The sequence below is a fragment of the Squalius cephalus genome, assembly GCF_949319135.1.
Source record: "Squalius cephalus genome assembly, chromosome: 7".
NCBI classification, from domain to species: Eukaryota; Metazoa; Chordata; class Actinopteri; order Cypriniformes; family Leuciscidae; genus Squalius; species Squalius cephalus.
Genome location: NC_137128.1, coordinates 21,175,578 through 21,200,774, shown reverse-complemented (window position 1 = coordinate 21,200,774; position 25,197 = coordinate 21,175,578). Strand labels below are relative to the sequence as shown.

Here is a 25,197-nt window from a genome sequence, read left to right as displayed (position 1 = left end):
TTGTCATTAGTAATATATTTCTTGTTCTATCTAGGTCCCCACAAATCAAAAGGGGAAGTTGTGTGAATTATGCAAATTAAGTCCCCACAAATCAAATAGGAGGTTGTGTGAATTATGCAAATTAGGTCCCCACAAATCTAATGGGAGGTTGTGTGAATTATGCAAATATTATGCAAAGTTGGTCCCTATAAGACATGTCAACTCGATTTTTCAAAAGTCCCCATAACGCATGGTCAAATCATTACTTCATCAATTCAGATATCTGAAGGCGTGTATAAGTTATCAAAGCTATGGTAAGTATCCCTAATTTTTTTCATACCTCTAGAACCTTTAGAAAGGGTGGTCCCCACAAGTGATGATCATAAAGTTGGTCCCCATTCAGCATGGAAACCAGTATGTGTGTGTGTGTGTGTGTGAGAGAAAGAGAGAGAGAGAGAGAGAGAGAGAGAGAGAGAGAGATAGTGTGGCTTAGATTTTGCCTATGTGGTTAAAATACAATGACCTATGCAGCATCCTGTGGCTGTTATGATTATATTGAGGGACATCAAAATATACCCACAAGGGCAGTAAAACTTGAAATCACCTATTGCCAGGATTCATCAATTGCCTCAGAATAAAGGCAATAGAAAGTCATATATAATCTACAGTATACAATATTGGGAATCTGTACACCCCTGTCTAAAGTGCAACATTACAGCAATGCTAAATGGCAGCATAACTTAACAAATGGCACTATAATGTTTTGTACACCATAAATAAACAGGGATAGCAATTTCTTGTGTGAAAAAATTAGTACATCCCTACATTTATCACTACATGAAGTGCATAAGATTTGAATTAAATGAAAACACGAGTAAAGCGAAAGGCTATAGGTCTATTGTAAACCTCAGTAAATTGGTCTGATTTCATCATAAGCATTGAAGTACCACGATCCATGATGGCACCATCATGCCAAGGTTAAAGCCAATTATTTATAGCCAATTTTAAGCTATTTAAGACCCACCTACATATCTGGTCTGAATGTCAGCATGGAAAAAGGTTCTCAGAAATTTGTAAAAAAAAAAAAAAAAAAATGTGAAGGCAATGTAGTTCCAAGGTCTTCAGGAAGAACAGGCTGTCTGGAGTAATGTGGCCACAAAACCTCATGTTTGGCAAAAAAAAAAAAAAAAAAAAAAAAAAAAAATGCATTTGAGAAAAAGAACCTCATGCAACTGTGAAGCATGGAGGTTTCACCATGGCATTTCATCAAGAATTGTATTGCAGACCACAAAATAATCAGAGCATAAAGAGCATATATCGACATTAAAAATGTTTTGTAATCATATAGTTTTAACATGTTATATTATTTAAAGTAGGATTTTTAGTATTTAAAATTTAATTATTTGATTATTATTTTTAATATATTTAAAACATGTATAATAGTTATATTTTTTAACGATTTATTATTATTATTATTATTATAGAAATGATATGGCCAAAAAGTATGTGGACACTCCCTTGTGGCCTATTAACAGGTTCGGCTATTCCAGTCACGTTTGTGAGGACAAATTTGAATGCGTTATTCAGTGAAAAGCAGACAAGCAATAGGTAAAAAGCACCATCAGCAATCAGCACGGTTGGCTATAACGGATAGTAGGCGATGTATAAGGTTTTAAAGTGGACCGCTGCATTCATTGCACCTCATTCTCATTGGCTGATTTCCACTAATGACACTGACGTAGGCTACCTCACTGGTGATGCACACATTGCACAGCTTTTCATGAGGGCAACTGAACAGTGAAGCTGACACAGTCAACAACGTAAGATAAATAATAAATAATTAATGACTTCAGATAAATATGTAATTACAACAGACAGGGATTGCACGAAACCCAAACTTTCTCACTTGCACCCACATACCAATACGCCAAGCTCCGTCAACGGTGACACCCATACTGTGCGCTACCGATGACGTCATCAACAATACCGATGTGGACGGGACGCGAGAAGAGCTCAATTCATTCGTGGGGTAAAGGCTACTCAACGAGCTGCAGGAATCCAACATGGCAGGATGGGAACGCAAACAAACAGACACGGATAAAGGAATTGTGGTTTGTGCGCAAAAACTAAAAGCATCACAAAAGAAATTACGTAACTCATCTAGTGTACTCATTTTAGTGTGAAACCATCCGAAGCTGACGGATTTCACTTCATTGGAAACTTTGTAATCATACTGTAAAAGTAGCTAACACGGTGCTGAAACTTTGTAACACGTGAAAATAAAATGCATGTGCCTCCGCTCAACTGTGCTTTATAGATCCCAGATGACTGGCCTGGGCACCCGCTGGATCTCTTCACCTATCCCGAGCATTACTCTGAGGATCTGGACTGTGTCTACATCCCACATGGTGTTATCATGGACAGGTACTGTAAATGTAATTAAGGCGCCATTTAGACACTTACCGATGACGTCCACCATGCAGACCAGACTATATTTGTTTTTTAATTTTTCCAAATATTTTTAGACCTTTGGAACCTACTGCATATGAACAAATGTAACAATATTTATAATATAAGCTAGCTTTATATTTTAATAGATTTAACTTCATATTACATTTTTAAAACATTTCAGCAATGCAACTTTTTTGAGATTTCAAATGCCTTTATTTGCAGTATTTAGAACTACAGTGATTTACAGCATAATGCTTCTGTGTTTAAGTTTATAATTGTGCTGTCAAATTAATTTATCACATTTAACATAAGTTTGTTTATATATACAGTATGTGTGTTTTTATATATATATATATGTTAGATGCGATTTAATCAATTTGACTACTAATTTATTCTGAAATCAGTGTTTCTAAATGTCATACGAAGGTATTTTGAGATTAACATCTTTTTATTTTTATGTTAGCGTTTGCTAAAATTGCGTGGGAAATGGCTACATGTGAACGATGCAATGAATTGCTGTCTTTCCTTTTGTGAGGTTAATGACAATTAACTTGCACGTGGGTTCATTTTGCAATTACTCTACAATTATCAGTGACTTTGGATAAGCATTTGTATTACAGGCTTGTTAGCTTGTCATTTTTATAGTTTTACTAGTGAAATGAAAAATCAGCTTTTTAAATTCCAAAGGAATTTGTGCAGGATTCCTATCAGAATAACCCTAAACTTATCTTAAAGGATCATATTTATATAAGATATTCGTATTTGAGTGCTATTTGGTCTAATACTTGTTCTATCGGAATAATATATTTGTACTGAAAATCTCACCGAAAATGATATGTTATAGTTTGTAAATCAGCAGTCAGGGGATTTATTGGTAATAGTCATGTTGTGAACTAACAAAAAATTATGTTTTGTTGCTTAGGTATGGTTCTAAATTATGAGGATACATTTCAATTTGGATACCTTAAGGATTATTTGACCAGAAATATTTGCCTTGTGAAGCATATAGACATAGGCTTTAATGTTTTTTCTTCTTCTGAGAATTCAATATGAAAACCTAACATTTTTGGATCAAAATGGAGAGTTAGACTTTGTTGTGCTGTCATGGGTTTCTTCCAGGACCGAGAGACTGGCAAGAAATATCTTGGATGATCTTGGCGATCATGACATTGTGGTGTTGTGTGTGCTGAAGGGAGGTTTTCAGTTCTGTGCTGACCTGGTCGACTGCATCAAAGTCCTGTGCCGAAACTCCAACAAGACCCTTCCCATGAGGGTGGATTTCATACGTCTCAAGAGCTACCTGGTGAGCACACTTGGAGTTTAGTGTTCTTGATCCTGCTTTTCCATTTTCGAGTACGTAGCAAATATAAAGCGATTTTCCTAAACGTTTTATATGCTAAAACAGCCACGAAACTGCTTGGATCATATGATGAATCACAAGTTTCTTTCACACACATCCACACAGACACAACCATTTACTTTTATAAATGCCACTTTGTTTGTGATTATCTCAGCATGGCTTCACAGTGCTAATGAATCATCTACTTCATGCATGCGAATTGCTGTGTGAAGCCAGACATAAAACAAAAGCTAAACTAACCAGCATTTAAAAGTTTGGGGTTGGTAAGATTAAATTCATTTCATGAAAGAAGTCTTTCATGCTCATGCTCACCAAAGCTTCTTTGTAATAACAGTAAAATTGTGAAATATTATCACAAGTTAAAATAACTGTTTTCTATTTTAATACATTTTTAAATGTCATTTATCCCTGTAATGGCAAAGCTGCCATTCTTTCAGTCGTCAGTGTCACATGAAAACAGTTGTGCTGCTGCTTGATATTTTTGTGGAAACCAAAATACTTTTTTTTCAGAATTTATTTTATTAATGGTTAAAATGTCTCTACTGTCATTTTTGATCAGTATTAATTACTTTAATGAATTATTATCCCAAACCTTTGAACAGTAGTGTATATTTTCTTAGTACACTTTCCTGGTCTTATTTTACATGTTGTTTTTACATTAATAGAGAACTAATAATATGGCTGCAGGTCACTCAAATATATGCAAAAGGCCTAGTTTCTCTCCAGTTTTGCTAATAAAATGTGATTGTTGTTGATGAATGTTGACTGCATTGTATGTATTTAGTCAACAGAGGGCGTCATGACTTTATATTTGTCATGCTCCGTGTTTGTCAGTTGATTTCCCATATCATCTTTGAAGGCATTTTTTTCTCAGCATTGCTGACATTTTTTAACTAAAGTCTATGGTTGTTAAACCCAGGCGGATCTAGGAGAACTTTTATTTATTGTATGCTAAATCGCTTTGTCTGGAAAGCATCCACTTATTCATCCACTTACTCATTAAATAATAATAGTATGTAATGTCTAGGCTTGGCTCATTGAAAGTAGGTAATACAAAAATTTCCATGGCACATTGGTCCCAGTAAATATGTACTAAATGTTGTATTTTTTGTATTTTTATTTTTATTTTAGTTTTTTACATGAAACAAGAAATATAATACTAATAATATTTGACTTGTTCATCTTGATTTCCGACTAGAATGACCAGTCAACTCCAGATCTCCACATAGTAGGAGCAGATAACCTGTCTGTGCTGAATGGAAAGGTAAAACATTCTCAGCCTTTTCATCAAACCTGTCCAAATAACTATGCAAAAAAAAAAAAAAGTTTTTTATGAGAAATGTAAAAAATCAAATAAAAAAAATATTTTTTGACTTTGAGGTGGAATGTGACCTTGACATATTTTCTTGAGATACGCCTTTTAAATGTTAGTTAAATTAATAAAGAAAAAATGAAAGTTAGGAGTTCTGTAAGAAAATTTACTTAAAAGGGATAGTTCACTTTGAAATTAAATGTTGGTATGTTTTAGCTTACCTCAAGGGCATCCAAGATGTAGGTGTCTTTGTTTCCGCAGTAGTTTCAATTTTGATATTTTTAGGTCAAACCGTTCTTGTCTGTCAGTCATATAATGCAGGTCTATGGTCACTATCTGAAAGAGCATGCACAGAGAAGTCCAAATTAAACAATTCCCCATCGTAAGTACACATTGATGGCCTAAGACACGAAACGAGCAGTTTGTGTGAGAAAACGAACAGTATTTATTTCCTTTTTACCTCTTGTACACAACCACATCCAAGTGATCTGAGGGCGTGCGCGCTTCCGGCGCTTTCTTCTTCTTGTTTTTTTTACGGCGGATCGCAAACAAATATGTGCATTACCACCACCTATCTCAGAAATGGACCATTGACACTTTCCTATACTTTTTTAACCTATCAACCGACATAAATTCCCCTTTTTTTATTTACCCGCATAGAGGCTTCATAGAATTTCATCCGGCGCTGCGGAAAAATTACCATTTCCCCCCCATGACAGAAAAAAAAAAAACCTCATTTAATTCCGGCGCTTTCCGGCACTTGCGCAGCGCGCACACGTCACACACCAGGAAGCGCGCACGCCTTCAGATCACTTGGACGCTTGGACGTGTTTTTTTTTTTCCTGTCATGGGGGCTGAGAGTGGACGGAGGAGCTGAACACGCAGCGCCGGATGAAATTCTATGAAGCCTCTATGCGGGTAAATAAGGGGAATTTATGTCGTTTGATAGGTTAAAGAAGTATTGGAAAGTGTCAATGGTCCATTTCTGAGATAGGTGGCGGTAATGCACATAATTTGTTTGCGATCCGCCGTAAAAAAAACAAGAAGAAGAAAGCGCCGGAAGCGCGCGCGCCCTCAGATCACTTGGATGTGGTTGTGTACAAGAGGTAAAAACAAAATAAATACTGTTCGTTTTCTCACACAAACCGCTCGTTTCGTGTCTTAGGCCATCAATGTGTACTTACGATGGGGAATTGTTTAATTTGGACTTCTCTGTGCATGCTCTTTCAGATAGTGACCATAGACCTGCATTATATGACTGACAGACAAGAACGGTTTGACCTAAAAATATCAAAATTGAAACTACTGTGGAAACAAAGACACCTACATCTTGGATGCCCTTGAGGTAAGCTAAAACATACCAAAATTTAATTTCAAAGTGAACTATCCCTTTAAATGTAGTTTTTGAAAGGTAAATGGTCAAAACTGACTAATATGTTTCTGTGATACACGTTTAACAGATCAAAGGAAGACATGCAAAATTTAAATGTTTATATGACTTACACATTAATATATTTTCAATAGACATATCTATTTGCTTTTTTTTTCACCGTCCAAACAAACAGAATTTAAGTATATAAAAATAAAGTGAGAAGTTTTTGTATTGACATGCATGTGTGTGTGTGTGTGTGTTCCTAATTCCTAACACATGGTGTTAGGAATTTTTAAAAGTAATGCGTTACTCCCTAAAAAGTAACTAATTGTGTTACTTTTAATGGAGAGTAATGTGTTGCGTTACTTCTGCGGTACCTTTTCTCACCTGGGCTGGGCTAGCTTGTTTGTTTTGATAACAAAATAAACCTAAGTTCTATTTTTGGCAAACGTAAAGACCTTTTCACACCAAAAGTGATGAATAAGCCTCTGGCTGAAGGAAATGCAGCTTCATTCCTGTACAGTAGAGGGCAGAGCTCAAACAAACCTGCCATTCTGGACTGCAGAAGAATAGGATGCAGGTTATGAAAGTTCAGCACTTGTTGAGGCTGCGTCCCCTGGCTGCCACGTCATCAAGTCTTAATTAGAAGGATCTTTGGAAGGCTGCCTTCATTTCACGTCCTTTATTCAGCTCATTCTGAAGTATGCATCGAGTGTATCCTTCGCATCCTTTAATCACCCACAGTCCTTTACACACATTCCAAATCATAAAAAAGAACTAATGAAAAACGAGTCTGCACTGAGCTTGTCTGCGTTCATTATGAAATGGAAGACAAAAATAATATTATTTTGAATTATTATAATGCATGTTATCTTTTGTTTTGGGGTAAATTAATTACATAAAGGAATATAGTTCAATTCAAAATGAAAAGTTTGTCATCATTTACTCACCCTCAAGTTGTTTCAAACCTATATGAATTTCTCTCTTCTGTTGAAAACAAAGGAAGATATTTTGAAGAATGAGCCAAACGGTTGATGGACCCCATTGACTCCCATAGTATTTTTATTTTCCTTCTATGGAAGTCATTGGGGTCCATCAACTGAGCATTATATCAAATCAGCATTAGAATGATTACTGAAGGATCATGGGAAACTGAAGACTGGAGTAATGGCTTTGCATCACATTCAGCTTTGCAGCTTCTTAAAGTATATTAAAATAGAAAAACAATTAAAAAAAAAAAACAGATAAATGCAGCCGTGATGAGCATAAGAGACAGCTATTTTCCAATCTTTCCAATCATTATCCAATTTTCCCTTCATTAAAATGTAAAACCTTTTTTAATAATGATACAGTTTTCTCTGGGTAATTGCACTAATTTTATTTAATGGTGCCCATATTTTTTTCACATTTTTTTTAATTATTAACTATAATTATGATGAACCTTAAATTTAACCATTCATTTAACTTTTTTTTTTTTCCTTCAGTAACTGATTCTGCTATAACTCTGAATGCGTGTATGTGCTCTTGTGCTAGACATGACTGAGCGGTTACAGTTCGTCAAAGGTTTATGATGTCTAATTCTTCAGTAAGAGGATTGATCTGCTCAGTTCCTCAAGTAATTGGATTTCCCAGAAGAGCTCAGGATTGTGATACAGTGCGTGAGTCTGTGACACAGACGGAGATCTTTAATAAAATATCTCTTCTTTTTTATTTACACCTGAATATGAAACCACGCTGTTTATAATCTTGGAAATATGCATGCTGGGAAATAGAGTCAGTAAAGCAGTGTAGTTTATTTGGTGGTCTACACAGTAATAAACAAATTTTATACAAATGTTCATTGCTCTTTATCACATAATTGTTAAAAATAGCTCAAGGGTAAATCCCATGGAAACAGGTCACGTTTTACCCCAAAAGAAATTATATTCAAAACGATTACGTACATTCACACAAATTCTCATTAGTACAATGTATCCACATAGTTCAACTTTAAGTTTTGTTTTTGTAATTCCTATTATTTAATGTGGTAATTGACCTTTTTTCCACCCTTATTGTAAGCTAAACAGTCTTCGTATTGTGTTAACTCTGTGAGTTGTTGAATGCTGTGATGTTCAGTGTATTCAGTCACGCATCTCCTGTCTGTCTCTTCACATGTACTGAAGAACGTCCTGATTGTGGAGGTACGTCTGCTGTCTGTCTGGATAAACTCACTCCCTCAATCACTTTAATATCCTTTCAAATAAATAGAGGCCTTTCAGATGCTTTATAGCAAATTCCTCTGCTTTCTGCCCTGGTCAGTCAAGCATGCACCATTTTGTGCTTCTACTTATCCAAGCATTCATGCTGCGTTCATTCCAGACGACTTAGAAGCCAGATGATTGTTTTTTCAGTCTTAATTGCCTTTTTTTGCAAACTTTTTCGCATTTAATAATGCCATATGTGCCTTACATTTAGTTTTGATTTGATATTAAATAATAAATTCACTTGATACAATACATCTGATTATGTTGTTTACAGTCTGATACAGCTTCAAAAGTATGTAAACGTTCACATTTCTGTAAAAACAGTTCATGTCGTTAAAAGGGACCTACATTAAATGTATTATATTTTATATTCTATGATTAATACAATGCAGGGTCAGAATGATTTTTTTAAAGAAAGAAATGAATACTTTTATTCAGCAAGGATGCATTAATTGATCAAAAGTGACAGTAAAGACTTTTATAATGTTACAAAAGATTTATATTTCAAATAAATGTTCTTTTGAACTTTCTATTCATCAAAAATTCCTGAAAAAATGATCAAATATACATTATAAAACATTATGAAATATATTGAAATTGAAAACAGTTATTGAATTGTAATAATATTTCACAATATTACTGTTTTACTATTATCTTACCAACCTCTAACTTTTTATATAATATAATATAATATAATATAATATAATATAATATAATATAGCGGGTGGTAGGACAAAATACTACACCAACCCTAATGATTGTGACTTATAGATATTATGGACTATAGTAATGTTTGATAAAACATTTTACAGTACAGTGAACTCAAGCCTTCTAGTGTTTATTTTGTTCCTCTGCTGTGTCATTATTTCATGCAATGCCAAGACTTCTAAAGCTCTGTCGAGTGTGCTTCGTAAGCTGATAGTGTGTGACAGCCGTCTGTATTTGCCTTCATCTCAGTGTCCCCCTCCTTCCCACAGGCCATCGTGGACACTGGGAAGACCATGAAGACTCTGCTGGATCACGTTGAAGCCTTCAAGCCCAAAATGATCAAAGTAGCTGGGTAAGTCAGTCCACAGAGTAATAGATTAGTACAGGCCTGAGCTATACTTTTGTGTCTCCCTCCTTTACCTGGTCAGTACAGTAGGACTGTGTATGTGTGTGTATGTGCTGATATGTTTATATTATTGGTGAAGACTTGCACATATAGTGTTTTATATCTGTCACAGGTTGCTGGTGAAAAGGGTGCCTAGTGGGACAGGTTATCTGCCAGACTGTAAGTGTTGATTACAAACTCTGCATTATGGCTAATGTAAATTTATATGTATAATAATGTACTTATATAATATACTTTTTAACTCTGTAAAGCCTACTGTATCATATTTGTTGCACAGGCTTCTAAATGATCAAAACTTTGCTGAAGATCCTGTTGTACACAATCTACTAAATGTCTTCTGTCATCTGATTGACATACTTTTTAGAAAGTAAAGGCCTTTTAGAATTATTGTAAAAATGTCCACCTTCGGGTTGGGGTTTGCTGTGAATCTTTACTGAAATTCATATAGGTAACATAAAAGTAACTGTTACATTGTTAGGATTATTTTAAGATGAAAATCAGAATTTCATCATACTTTTTGCCATATAAACATCAGCAACTGCACCAAATTGCATATTTTTGCTCAGTTTGGACATGTAAATAAAATTGATGTGTTGTAATGAGCTCTATTTCTTACAATATGAGCCATAAAAGCCTGATGCTTTAAATATAATATTTAACAAAAAAAAAAAAAAAATAGATAAGTTAATTCATTTGTGACTGTTATTTCATGTCAGGCTTTACAGGGTTAAACTGTTTGTTTTTTGTTGTTTCCCCAAAAAAATTATTTTGAAAAACCAAAATATCACAAGAACAGATTAATATTTTCTTTTCTTTTATGTGCTATTTGTTCCAGATGTTGGATTTGAGATCTCCAATCGTTTTGTGGTTGGCTATGCCTTGGACTACAATGAATACTTTAGAGATCTCAATGTAAGAGCCCCTTTATCAATATTTGGCCACATTTAAACGGTTAAATGTTACATTGACTGAAACTGACATGCTGATATGTTGATTCAGTGTATAAAAAGTGTTCTTAAGTATCGTTTGTCACTTCTGGCAAAGAGCATTTTGAAATCTTATTGTGGGAATCTCCCCAAACGAGGGACTCGCTCCATATGTCTACATATTCCAAAGTCTAGAAGTGACAACTGGTGTGAGATCAGCGTTTCTTGCTGTAGAGAAATGCACAGAACGTCTCTTTGAAGCATAAATGAGTTTGTTTGCTTGAACTGCGGTGACGTATTACTGAACTAAGCCTGTAATGTCGACCCAAAGCGTGAAATGACAGACAGCATTAGCAGGGTGAGAATTAGGAAGAAAAGTCTCTCTGCGGCGGCACAGTTGTCCATTTGTCTCCATTTGGAGGGCTGGTTGCTAGGGGTAAGTGAGCTGTTGTGAAAAATGACACCCACTTCAGAGAATGCCCCGGGCTGTTCAACTCAATTATCCAGCAATCTAGTATCTATCTCTCACATGCATACATCATAGACAGCAGCACACTCCCGAATCTTGTGATCTGCCTACCTAGAAAGCATTTTGCAGAAAAAAGAAGTCTGTTTTTGACAGACGTCTCTCATGCTCATCCAGACAAAATGCAATAAAAACTAACTAAACTTATTACAAATTTATAATAACTACCTTTTTTTAAATGTATTTATTCCTTTGATGGTAAAGCTGAATTTTCAGCATCATTTGAGGATTTTAATTTCTTATTATTATGTTGAGAACATGCTTAGTATTTTTTGTAACATTTTAATATTTTTGCAGGATTTTTTGAATAGAAAGTAAAAAAAAACCCACAGCATTTATTTAAAATAGAAGTCGTCTGTAACAATGCAGAAGTCTTTACTGTTATTTTTTATCAATTGTATTTTTCCTTGCTGAATAAAAATATTAACTTCTTTAAAAAAAAAGAAATACTGATCCCAAAACTTTTTAAAGGTGGTGTAGTTAAATCTGAATGTATAATTAAATTGAATTTTAAAGAAAAAAGACAAAATAAAACTTACTAAAAAAGATAGAATATTTGATTTGTTTAATTGCTTGTGATTTAACCATTAACTGACATCAACAAACCGTGAATGTGTGATAAATTATTGAAAATCGTTCTACTCTATTGTTCTATTATATCAATACCCAAAAGTATTTATAAAGTTGTCTAATTAAAATTGTAGACTGTCTAACATATTGTGTATTTTTATGCTTAAGTAGGCTATTGCATCATTAGCTTAGCAACATGCTAACACCCAAACAAAGACTAGGGCTGAATCTGAAATCGCCCCCTAAACCCTTATTGACTATTCCCTATGTCAGTCCACTAATACTGTTCACTTGAGTGAATGAAAAGGAGTGAGCCAATTCGGACAGCCGTTGAGCGTACATTGTACACTCGTTATTGCAGTGCAATGTGGGATTGAATATGTGCACTCAATAATGTCCACTATGGTTTCGGACACCACTACAAATGGCTGTCCCCTCAAATAACGCCCTATTTGAGGGTATAGGGGGCGATTTCGGATTCAGCCTAGATATACAATGATGTGCACTCATATTACTAGGAGAAAGTGCAACGTGAAATAAGTCCCGTCTTCTATATAAAAGAGCCAATCACAGATTGGTAAAGTCATCACGTCACTGCCATATATATACACTCACCTAACGGATTATTAGGAACACCTGTTCAATTTCTCATTAATGAAATTATCTGATCAACCAATCACATGGCAGTTGCTTCAATGCATTTAGGGGTGTGGTCCTGGTCAAGACAATCTCCTGAACTCCAAACTGAATGTCAGAATGGGAAAGAAAGGTGATTTAAGCAATTTTGAGCGTGGCATGGTTGTTGGTGCCAGACGGGCCGGTCTGAGTATTTCACAATCTGCTCAGTTACTGGGATTTTCACGCACAACCATTTCTAGGGTTTACAAAGAATGGTGTGAAAAGGGAAAAACATCCAGTATGTGGCAGTCCTGTGGGCGAAAATGCCTTGTTGATGCTAGAGGTCAGAGGAGAATGGGCCGACTGATTCAAGCTGATAGAAGAGCAACTTTGACTGAAATAACCACTCGTTACAACCGAGGTATGCAGCAAAGCATTTGTGAAGCCACAACACGCACAACCTTGGGGCGGATGGGCTACAACAGCAGAAGACCCCACCGGGTACCACTCATCTCCATTACAAATAGGAAAAAGAGGCTACAATTTGCACGAGCTCACCAAAATTGGACAGTTGAAGACTGGAAAAATGCCTGGTCTGATGAGTCTCGATTTCTGTTGAGACATTCAGATGGTAGAGTCAGAATTTGGCGTAAACAGAATGAGAACATGGATCCATCATGCCTTGTTACCACTGTGCAGAGGCTGGTGGTGGTGGTGTAATGGTGTGGGGGATGTTTTCTTGGCACACTTTAGGCCCCTTAGTGCCAATTGGGCATCGTTTAAATGCCACGGCCTACCTGAGCATTGTTTCTGACCATGTCCATCCCTTTATGACCACCATGTACCCATCCTCTGATGGCTACTTCCAGCAGGATAATGCACCATGTCACAAAGCTCGAATCATTTCAAATTGGTTTCTTGAACATGACAATGAGTTCACTGTACTAAAATGGCCCCCACAGTCACCAGATCTCAACCCAATAGAGCATCTTTGGGATGTGGTGGAACGGGAGCTTCATGCCCTGGATGTGCATCCCACAAATCTCCATCAACTGCAAGATGCTATCCTATCAATACGGGCCAACATTTCTAAAGAATGCTTTCAGCACCTTGTTGAATCAATGCCACGTAGAATTAAGGCAGTTCTGAAGGCAAAAGGGGGTCAAACACAGTATTAGTATGGTGTTCCTAATAATCCTTTAGGTGAGTGTATGTACGTATATCCATAGATGCCTAATTAGCGGCCATTTCAATGTGCCGCTATATGCAAGCTGTCCGCCATAATGGAGCGGTCTGTGAACATTCGAGAGCAAGTTGACTGAGCGTCTGCACCCGTAGTTAGATGTATGAATATCTATATATGAAATGGACTCCAGAAGATGATTTTTCTAAACTAACACAATACAAGAAGATGAAGGCGTCAGCTGCCACGACATTATAAAGTTAACAATAGTAAAATGAAAATCATTAAAAGTACTGTAGTAAAAACATGTAATATTGAGTTAATACATACAGTATAAAAACACAAAGCAACATATTCCCACCTGTGAAAGGTTATCCCGTTTCTTCGGGAATTTAAAACTCGGTGGTTTCACATCATTGATTCTTACTGTGAGTGACAACACGCTGACCGTTACAAGATGGCGGGCGCGCAGATGTGTCTGGAGACAGAAACTACAGAAACAGTCAGTGTTCTGAGACTTATGACTGCACATGCAATGCTGGTCTAGCCTGAAAAAATGCAGTTTTGTCATGATTTGGCACGTTTAGAAACAACATTTATGAAACCGTTGTTGTCAGATTTCCTTGGTGATTTCAAATATGAAATTCTATCGTAAGCTTGGTGAACAGATGTTTCCCCATCCAAAAAGAGATATAGGAGCTGTCCAACTGAAACAGCTGCCTGAGAGGCGTTTCAAAGATGGCCGCCGAGTGAAATGACTTGCCTTAAAGGGACCAAAATCTGTCGAGCATCTTAATGCGAGGAGTAACACAGAATTGCTATCTGTGAAGAGTGCCATAAATCAGTCATTTTTGATGATGTCTTTCGGTTAGTAGTGATATTTGGGCATTTGGAGACCAATTTCTCCTGATTACTAAGCTTTATTGGCCAGTAAACGGTGTTAGTTCTTCATTTATGTCTGTTTCGAAATCTGCTGACAGCTTTGTTAACGAATAATGAACATTTTAGCTGTCTTAGTGTACATTATTGTACTTTGCAGTTGTCCCCTTAAATGGCTTACTATTATCTTTCTCTCCCCCCTCTCACAGCACATCTGCGTGATCAGTGACAGAGGGAAACAGAAATACAAGATCTGAAGATGATGATCTCACTCTTGCATGAGTATCTGAATGCTGATGGAAGGGGTCCATGGATCTCGCACGGTTCTCAAACGATCCTCCTTCTTGCCTTCAATATGGACCGGTTTAATTGGCTAAGTTAGAAATGGAGTACTGGGTTACAACTGACTGAATACTGCACAGTATACATTACAGTATACATACTGCAGAAATAGCATACTGACATACTACTATTAGTATTCTGTATGTTAGTATGTTATTTAGTCAATAAAGGGATAGTTGAACAGAAGTCTTTTGGTTTTGGTGCGACATGAGAGTGATTACACTGTAAACAAGTAATAGAAACATGTTTTTCAATTACTTTAAGCAATAATTTAACCAATTTAAAAATGACGTTATATAAGATTTAACTAGGCAAGAATTCAAATTTTACTTAAATGTAAGGCAGCAACTTAACTTTTTTCACAGTGTAAATGATGACAATTGCAATTTTTGTGTGAACTGTGCCTTTAAGACTACTGTGAATTAAATACACTTCTCACAATACTTTTATTCATCAGCGATTGCCTTTCAGACGCTATAATATGTGAACTACAGCTTAAGAAATTGTTGGCCAACTTTTGTGAAATTTGTTTTTATTCAAGTTTACATTCATGTGAAATTTTTATACATTTTATAACCTCTTCATTTAACAGCATTAAAATATTATGCATTTGTATTTATGTACGTCACTTTTTTTGCATTCTGTGTGAGAGAATACAGATGAAAGCATGCTAGTTATGGATCATTTGCTGTGGTATTGTAATGGAGAGCAGCAGTCATACTTCAGTAAGACACACTCAAACATGCCGCACACCTGTACACACACAATTGAAGTGGAACAGAGTTTGGCTGGGTGTGTGTTATGTAACAACGTCTGTTGTTCATTGTTTCCTGTGCCCAGCCTCTTTTGCTTGTCTGACTGCTGCTTGTGTTCAGTGCAGGGGAATTATGTGGTGTGTTTCTGTCAGAAACAATGTCCAGTTTCATGTGTACCTGTAAAAGCACCCTAAATTCATGCACCACAGGTATGACAGTAGTATCATACTCACATTTGTCACTATAGTCTTAGACTTTGACTTGACAAAGCATTTCCTGAAAGATGTTTTAAAGGGCCTTGAAGTTTTAAGCTCATAAAGACATTATTTCATTTGAATACTGTTAGTGGCAGCATCTGAAAGTGCATTGAAAAGGTTCTTTATAGGCTTTTATGGTACCATGAACATCCATGGAACCTTTTCATTGGACAAAAAGATCTTTATAGTAGAAAAAGATTCTACACACACACAAAAAAGTGTTCTTTTAAGAACTATTCACTGAAATGGTTCTCAAATTGCATGTGAAATCCCCCTTTTGGAACCTTTGTTTTTAAGAGTGTACTTCCCTACTGTAGTAACAACGGTATGTGAAAAGAGTAGTGTGCTAAAGTCAGAACTGTCTGAAGGTCTGTGCCAAGTTTAGTGGACATAGCTGGAATTGCAGTCAGATATTAATATTAATAGAAGTCTCTTGGATTTAGATCATCAGAAATAAGGCATAGGCCATATTTAAACCTCCCAAGTCAAAACAGACTGAAGGACTGTGCTAAGTTTGGTAAATGTTGCTTGAAAAGTTGTTACAGTCAAAAAAGAGTTAGTAGTTTTGAGAAACAGATTATACAATAGCAGTGTTTTGTAATTTTTTCAAGCCAACATCATGAATTGATACGTGAAACAGGCCAGTGATTCGAAGTTTAACATCAAATTTGTGACTAAAATTACAGAAAAATGAAACCTATTTGGCCACAATTTGGTTTTTAGATAAGCTTTAATACTTAATCCACTATGCACTTCCAATAAAGATTTACGAATGTGTAAAAGTGATTGAGAGGCCATGAACACCTTTAGTCTTCATTCTGGTGTTCATGAAATTGTCTCCACACTCACTGCTAAATGAGTCAAGTCGTGGTCCCATTTTATTGTTTAGCAGTGCGTGTGGAGACCATTACATCCTGGAATTTGGGAAGGTTATAAGTGAATAGTGTTTGCACCCGGATGTGCATGGTCCTGTTAAATGGCTTGATATTTTTTGGCCATTAAATACCCCTCATTAGAACTAAAGACTCCCACAAGACTGCTGTTCATGTCATTTGAAATCCCCCAGTGTGTTTAACAGATGGCAACACACTTTGTGAGGTGAAGGTATCCTTTGGCTTTTCAAAAACAAAGTAATCCGAATGCAGGAAATAAAGTCAGTTATGAGTCATACCATGATAGGCTGCTTGTTCATTGTTCAGGTCTCCAGAGCTATTAATATAAATGGGTTGACGGATAGGCCTAACTAAATTAGTTGTGTTTACTGGTACTAGAATAGAATATAGATCTTTATTATCATTGTCATTAACGAAAGACTGTTTAGCAGCTCACAAGGATGGACAAAAATAGAAAACGCAGACAGTGAGGTAATGTATACAATACTTTATTGCTCATACTTAGAATTATGTATTTGAACAAATTCCTACTTTCCATGTGCTCACATCCAAGTTTTTTTTTTTTTCATTTAAAAAAATCCCATAGATAAAAGGGATAGTCACTCTTAGAGTGACTCACTCTTTAGGAGTTCCAATCATGGGATTCAATTTTAATTACGTTTGTTTTAAATCAATTTTATTTGTAACAAAATTTCACGAATTAAACAGCTCGTAAACATACTTTATCACTAGAAAAAAATGAAATAACCCATTAAACATGAAAGTGTTATGCAATCATTTAAGACATTTCTCCCTATATAGAAATTTTTTTGGGCATAAAGGGTTCTTTAAAATTGAGTCCTATAGGGTTCTATATATAAGTGTGTACACTAAGAGTGTACACACCCAAAATTGAAAACTTCACGACTGTGGAACTCAAAAGACGTCTGGCAATGGGAGGTCAAAATAAGATTGGACCCCATTGAATTTCATTGTATGGACAAAAAACACTGAATCATTTTACAAGTTAGTTCACTATACTTTTGGGTGAACTTTCAACTACATGGTCCATATGCAGAGACCAGAGTACATTAGACATGGAACCTGTGGACAAATCATAGGGCCTGTATACCTCAAGCCCGTATCGTGCCTAGTTTGGCCCAGTCTCCACCCAAATGAAAGCATACAACCACCATTTAATGAAAAGTTTTTGGTTTCAAGGAAGTGAGTCACGACATATTTGATCCTCATGTAAAGTTACAGGCTGTGAGTTTCCTTTTACAGTGGTGTATATATGGAATCTAACATACATTTCTGCAATGATTCAGCTCTGGCCTTAAATTAAAGATAGACAATGAATTGTGTATTCAAATGGCTCTGCTGGAGGTTTGAGGCTTCTCTGTCTAGACTAGATAGATACTAGGAAATGACAAAAAATAAGTGATGTTGCCTCCTTGAATGTCTGCAGAGAGAACAGGCCAAACTTCAACAACCTGACTGTAGCCTAAATATGCCATCAATCTAAAATCACTAACTTTATGATACCTGTTATGATAATGTAATGCTGTCCAAAAACAGGCTTTAGATTAGTAATATATAACCAGCATTTCTTCTAAAAGTAGCCCCCCCCCCCCCCCCCCAACCATTTACAGCCGAAATAATACACTTTACAGCGACAATATAGGCAATAAAAACTAAAAACATCTTCCTGACCAAACTTTTGAACAACAGTGTTGTACCGCCTCAAAAAAAGTGGCTTCCCTGTAACTTGCCTTGCACCATGTCGTACATGAGTGATTCATCAAATCATGCAGCTTGCTGAGGAGATTTAAGCTATAATTTTCTAAGCAATCAGAGTAATGGGCAAAAATAAAAAATGCCCCGGTCATATCTAAGTACCAGATTATCAGACGTTGGGTTATTTTGACCTGGGCTGTATAAGCCAGGCCCTAACAACCCACAGGGTGCTCTGGGCAAAGCAGCTGGATAGCAACACACCACTCAGAACATCTTAGAAACCACATGGCCAATGGCAATGCCACATGGCAAGCAACCACCACTCATCCTGTAAAAATATAGTTTTTAATGTCATCTCAAAGCCTCATCTAAGGCTTCCACAAAGCAAAGGAGCACACATGTAGCTGGCGTCCTGATTGTCCTGAAGTTTTAGTTTTGTTCTCATGATTTGAAAGATAAATAAAAGTGGGGCATTGATAGAGTGAGTGGACATTCACAATAGAAGATGGGCGGAGCCGTCGTGCCTTATTCATACACCTGACACATGACTCCCGCATTTCAACAGCAAGAGGGAGTTTCAGTGTGCTGTGAAAACAAAGCGTCACTCTCTCTGTTTGGCTGTTTAACCACAGTTTTAGATGGGTTCGTTCACTATTTCAATGCACTGGCCCTCTCTGAGGAGTGTGTAAGTGAAGTTGAAGAAACCTTAGTATCAAAACTCTGTTTCCGCAATATAATAAAGGGCAAGATAATCTGAGTATGATTGGTAATATAATCTCTCTGGGAGTCACATATGTCTAAAAACACCCTCCCAAACACATAAGCTTGCTTTTCAGCACTGTTTCAACTGAATTTGGATAGACTCAGGCTAAACAAAGATGGACACTGTTCCTGTTTTCAAGTTATAACTGGCCGGCGTGTTTCCAAGTTGGTCACAAGAAGGACATGCAGCTGACTGACATTCTTCCTGGGAAGGCTGCTTCCCGAGAGAGTGTCTGCTGTGGTTTGAGCTCCGTTCCAGATCAGACTGCGGAGAGAGGAATTCCCTGGGCTGGGAAGTATTGTGAAAGTCCCTGGTCAGGACGACCTCGGAACAAAGGCCACCCAATCCCTGAAACAGGTGGCCCCTTCGGCTGGCCATGAATGAAAGGAACATTTGTGCGAGCCTCTAGAAACTGAACACTTTTCACAGGGCTCTCTTTTCAGGTTACTGCCTGCGCTCTCTCTTTTTCTTTCTTTGTGTGTCTGAATATGTACAATGACTTATTTCCAACTAACCGAACCAATCATTTTTTCTTCAAATGAAATTTTGGATCTATCCATCCATCCATCCATCCGTCCATCCATCCATCCGACCAACACAACACAATCTCATGTCAATTCGTAACTTTTTTATGTTTTGGTGAATTGGTGGCTAATTCGTATGAATTCCTACATTTTCGTATGATCTGCTTACGCCCCAGTGATGAGGGGTGGGGTTGTGGGTGGATATAATTTCTAATAATTGTTCGTTTTTGTAAGACTCACATTGTACAAATTCATATGAAATCGCCACCTTGTAACATGCAATACAAGAATAGACACAATTGAGCAATATACAAACAATATACTGTACAACAATACAAACAAATAAAAAATAAACAATACAAACAAAAGTGATACCATACCAAATGGTTGTTACAAAAATGCTGCCATATATATATATATATATATATATATATATATACACAATTTTGAAATCAATATATAGCTCAACACACACGCACACACACACGCACACACACACGCACACACACACACACACACATATATATATTAGGGCTGTCAAACGATTAATCGCGATTAATCGCATCCAAAATAAACGTTTGTGTTTACATAATATATGTGTGTATGGAGTATAATTATTTTCTATATATAAATACACACACATGCATATATATTTAAGAAAAATGTGTTATTTATATATAAAATATTTATATATAATATAAATTATATATAATATAAATATATATACACAGTACATGCAAATATTTCTTAAATATATACATGCATGTGTGTGTATTTATATATAGAAAATAATTATACACTGTACACACACATATATTATGTAAAAACAAACTTTTATTTTGGATGCGATTAATCGTTTGACAGCCCTAATATATATATATATATATATATATATATATATATATATATATATATATATATATATATATATATATATATATATATATATAGGCTACACATATATGTTGAGATATATATTTTATTTCTCAGAATTGATTTCAAAATGAATTGTGCATATGACTTATATTCTGATAAACATTGATACTGACACCGATACTGACTTAAAGTGTATTGGAATAGCAAAGAGATGATGGACTAACTCTGGTGAAGCTCTCTCAGATTGTGAGCATAGCAGTCACTCCTCATGCGTCCGCTTTTTGGGGCACAGTGTGTGTGCAGACATTCCACAGCCACTGCCAATCGCATGCCAAAACTGCCCGACCCCGCTTTGAACTGGGCCAAACATGTGACTCCAGTAATCCAGACAAACAGTTGTATTTGCGAGAGAGAGAGAGAGAGAGAGAGAGAGAGAGAGAGAGAGAGAGAGAGAGAGAGAGAGAGAGAGAGAGAGGGAGAGAGAGAGAGAGAGAGAGAGAGAGAGAGAGAGAGAAAAGTATAAATGTCCAATATTACAGTTGTTCACATATTTGTTGACAGAAGTATATCACTGAAAAGTATTTTCTGTTGGGCAAGAAAAGAAAATGATACTGATTGGGAGTGTCTATCCATATTATAAAATATGGATTTATTAGAGAACCAATATATTCTAATATATTCATAATAAATATTTAGCAGTGTTCTATTATTTTTGTTGGCATGATAAAGGTTTTGAGGGAAGAGTAGGGTAACACAAACAGTTTCTTGTATTGCCTGGTCAAACTGTCACAGGGTGACATATAAACAACAACACTGTCCAGTTTTTGTGTTTAGAGACAAAACGTCCTAACAAGACGTTCCGTCCCACATCATTGCTCCGTTTGTTCTGGTAGCATATGACAACTAAACAATCAAATATGGGAGGAGAAAACACATCCTCACTCATATAGAGTGAATACTTGAATGTTGGTTACTTTTGGGTCTGATCATAAAATATTTGAAGTATTGGATTGATACTTCATGACTTTTACTAATCCCATGTGAACTGATTATAAACAAACTTTCAGGTTCATAACAAAGCATCAGTATGCAGCAAGTGTTTCAGAGACCACAACAAGTAGCCTATGAATAAATTGCTGTGAATTTCCACTTGCTAAGATTCAGTTTGTGTACACAATTTAGCAGTTCAGTTCTGGCATTTTTTTTTTTTTTTGCTTGGATTTATTTTATTGTATTTGTCTGTTATGTGTTGTTGTGGTCAAACTGGCCCCAAACAGAAAACTTGCTATATTGAATAACAACAGTTGTATTTCTGAAAGGTCTGTCTACCTTGTTGTAGCCTACAACACTGGGTTAATGCTTCAATAATATTACTAAATGTTGTCCATAAAAACGCTAGCTGTGATGAGAAAAAACAGGAGTGATAAATAAATAGAAAAAATTACAGAGATAACAGATTGTTTGGAGAAAAATAGTATTTGTAACAACGCAAATCATTGGCTGAAATTTAAACGAGAAGTGTTAGGAAGAATCTGATTGGATGTAGGGTCCGCCAGCTCGCGAAAGGGTGGCGTTTCCAAGGATTCCGAGTGCGCTCGAGCCCCGATCCAGCGAGTGCCGCGCGCGCGTGTGCGTCGAGTTGGACCGGGGAATAGGAAAACTTTCGTTCTGTTTTTATCCATCTAAAACACTCGGGTTGAGGCCAGGACACGGACCTACCTTGTCGTTTAGACTCTTCTAACGAATTAATGAGTTTTTTTGTGCGCAATGGGCGTTTACAGCGTAACATCAGCGCTTTATTCCCAACAGGTAGGTGCTGGCTAGCCATTACAATACCAGTTAGCCTTTACTTTGTTTTGCTAGCTACTTATGCTAACCAGAGCCCAATGTTTTATATATCACTCAGAACACTTAAACTTTATCCAACACGCAACGTGCCTAATGTGTTTACTCGTTAAAATTAAGTCCGGCACTTTCAAAGTGAATATAAATTCATTCTGTTGTGTTTGAGGACCGTACTCGACATCAATTCACGGCAGAAAGTTTCCAGCGCTGTTAGCCGCTCACACACCAGTTGAGTCTGACCACACCAGATCAAACCTCTCCGCTTACAATCAGATTAGACTCTCTGTCTTGGGTTATCATTTTATTTCAACAGGATTAAACTTGTTTAATCAGCTCGTGTGTTTGATATCTCAGAGTTTGAGCTTTTAATAAAGAAAGGTGAAGGCTCATGTAACCATGTGGCACAAGGGAATGGCTCGCGTTTTGCTGGAATAAGCAATTTTTAGGGCGTTTATGTCGGCCGAAGTATATTGGCCACTACGGTTTACGGGGTTACTTCAAAACACCTGTCAAAAAGAAACCAGAACAAATCGGAAATCGCGTCAAACGTCTTTATATATATAACGTTATATATCTGAATGTGTGCAGAGAACCGTGAAGTTGATTACAAACACAATGCAATCTTGTTTTGAATTTTAAATAAACGGTTTCATTTTGAAAATTGTAGTATAACCAAGAATGTAAACATTCACATGTGAATAAACAAGTGAAATTTTATTACGATCATGCCAAGGAGTATTTTTTTTTTTAGTAATTAAATGTTTCTAAAGGTTTTTTAGTTTAATAAGGTATGTTTAGTATTGATAATGTGTGTTTTTATTTTCTCCCCCAGGGTTCTTTACCCAAACCTGTGGAAAAGCAAATCCATGATGTTGAAGCTGATCTGAGGAGATTTCTCTAGATGTTGGCTGCGGTAGTGAAATGATGGCAACACCTTGGAGGAATTCAGGCGACGAGGATGAGCTGAATTATGCTGGCGCGTCTTCGCATTGCGAGGTGAGACCCATGGTTTATCTTTACTGGATGCTTATTAAAGGGGCGGCCCCCCTGGAGGGCCACAATATGGTGATGGATCATCATGACCTTTTGGGTCACTAGCCAAGATCTCCGACTGTAGGTAGGCTAATACCAGTGTAGGTTGATTGAGATAATCTACCATTCCTAAACGTTTCTTACAAATCATCAATATAATTTTTGAATTAAAAAGGTATGTTTGAATCATTGTGTAATTTTAGATGAGCCAGTCTCTATGATCTCTGATTTAAGAGAGCCGCTTGTGTGCTCTGTGCTGCCACAGATGGTTTTTATTCAGTAGACAGTTTGTCTTTGTGATTTGAATTGTGTGCTTCTAGGCAAAGCACTTAAAAAAATACAGGTCATTAACACTTCCAATGAAACATACGCTGTCATTTGTCAGAAGTTGATCTTGAATGCAGCATGAATGAGACGATTCAGATGTAAATAGACAATCGGCTAAATTTCTGCTTCTGTTTCCTACAGAATTTTGTGAGACTATGGGGGTGGACCTTGTTCCTTTTCATTTTTTTTCTCCTTTTAATATTAAAAATGTAGATTTAAAAAAAAAAATGTTTTTAGGAAGGCCAACAACTTGAATCCAATTAATAATAATCATACTTTATTATTATTATTATCATCCCTAAGACAGTAATATATTACTATTGTAATACAACGGCACTGTCAATTTCTAAATAAGTATATTTCTTGTTTTACTTTGTCACAGTAGTAAATTTCCAATACTTTTTAATTTCCTCACTTTGCGATAGTTAAACCCTTGAGCTTTTATTTTACGGGGAGACCTTTAAGTTTCTGTCACAATAGGTTTACAAGCGTGTCTCATTACAATTCTAGGGGAATTCTGGAAGCATCTGAACACAGTGCAGCACTTCGATTTAAACGGAGCACAACAGACAATATACTTCATTAAATCGCAGCCTTTTGCTATTTGATAAGTGCACTAAAGGCCTGTTCACACCGGGACGAATTTCGCGTGCGATATTCGCCGACGTTTAACGCCTCGTGACTAAACAAAGGGCGCCAATGTGAGTGTGCACACCGGCGCGAAAAACGCCACGCGTAAAAGCGTCATTTTTTAAAAAACGCCTCGGGTTCGGGTTTTTTTGGTTTGACGCGCCGCGTCAAAAACTATCCGACCAATGAGATTGGCGCTTTTGCTCACGTGTCTGGAGCTTCTGAAGTTACAGTAAAACACAACTTGGGGGCGCTCAAACACAAAACGGTCTTGCCGAGCACTCATACGTAACGGCGAAGAAGATATACGCCAAATAGCGTCTACACTGCCGGGAAGAAATAAGACGAGGAAGATGCAAGGCAAGATTAATGTAGAGCTGCTGGTCTCGTTGGTGTCGGAACATGAAGAACTATATGACAAACGCGACAGTGACTACAAAAATCTTGATAAAAGAGAACTGTTATGGAGTGGTATTGCACCTTGTGTACCGGGGTATTTCTGTTTTACATTAAGCGCCATCTAATGTCAGGGAATGAATTTGCATGTTCACTCGCCTCATCGTCAGCGAAAATCGCTTGGGTGTGAACACAAAAAACGCGTTGAAAAACGCTGGCGAATAACCTGCGCCGATATTCGTCCCGGTGTGTAGGGTGCTTAAGATTAACAATATCAATATCGTGATTATGATTTTAGTTTAATTGAC

At 36.6% G+C, this 25,197-nt stretch overlaps 2 protein-coding genes across 6 annotated transcripts in view; both read left to right on the top strand.

Moving 5' to 3' along the window:
- The first annotated feature begins 1,549 nt into the window (after window positions 1-1,549).
- On the top strand, window positions 1,550-15,488 carry prtfdc1b (phosphoribosyl transferase domain containing 1b). 5 transcript variants are annotated; one of them, XM_079877772.1, is made up of 11 exons: window positions 1,550-1,587; window positions 1,722-1,799; window positions 1,912-2,094; window positions 2,297-2,403; window positions 3,550-3,733; window positions 4,989-5,054; window positions 8,637-8,654; window positions 9,695-9,777; window positions 9,944-9,990; window positions 10,667-10,743; window positions 14,743-15,488. In XM_079877772.1, exons 3-11 carry the CDS (start codon window positions 1,948-1,950, stop codon window positions 14,788-14,790), a joined length of 777 nt encoding a protein of 258 aa, XP_079733898.1. In that variant the 5' UTR covers window positions 1,550-1,587; window positions 1,722-1,799; window positions 1,912-1,947; the 3' UTR covers window positions 14,791-15,488. The 5 variants fall into 5 exon arrangements, with proteins under 5 accessions (XP_079733898.1, XP_079733899.1, XP_079733897.1 ...); XM_079877771.1 differs by lacking the exons at window positions 1,550-1,587; window positions 1,722-1,799 and having other exon boundaries at window positions 1,813-2,094; XM_079877774.1 differs by lacking the exons at window positions 1,550-1,587; window positions 1,722-1,799 and having other exon boundaries at window positions 1,814-2,090.
- A 6,751-nt stretch (window positions 15,489-22,239) lies between these two features.
- The window catches only part of arhgap21b (Rho GTPase activating protein 21b), a 55,427-nt gene continuing 52,469 nt past the window's right edge, over window positions 22,240-25,197 (top strand). The window contains exons 1-2 of the mRNA XM_079876360.1: window positions 22,240-22,468; window positions 23,337-23,500. Coding sequence (XP_079732486.1) covers window positions 23,426-23,500 — 75 coding nt within the window. The 5' untranslated portion in view covers window positions 22,240-22,468; window positions 23,337-23,425. The remainder of the gene's footprint in view (window positions 22,469-23,336; window positions 23,501-25,197) is intronic.

Excerpts from the sequence above, each read along its gene's own strand:
- prtfdc1b (XM_079877772.1), top strand. The coding sequence starts at position 1,948 with ATGACGTCATCAACAATACCGATGTGGACGGGACGCGAGAAGAGCTCA. Across the intron at positions 9,778-9,943 it reads AAAATGATCAAAGTAGCTGG|GTTGCTGGTGAAAAGGGTGC; the intron begins GTAAGTCAGTCC and ends TATCTGTCACAG. Across the intron at positions 9,991-10,666 it reads GACAGGTTATCTGCCAGACT|ATGTTGGATTTGAGATCTCC; the intron begins GTAAGTGTTGAT and ends TATTTGTTCCAG.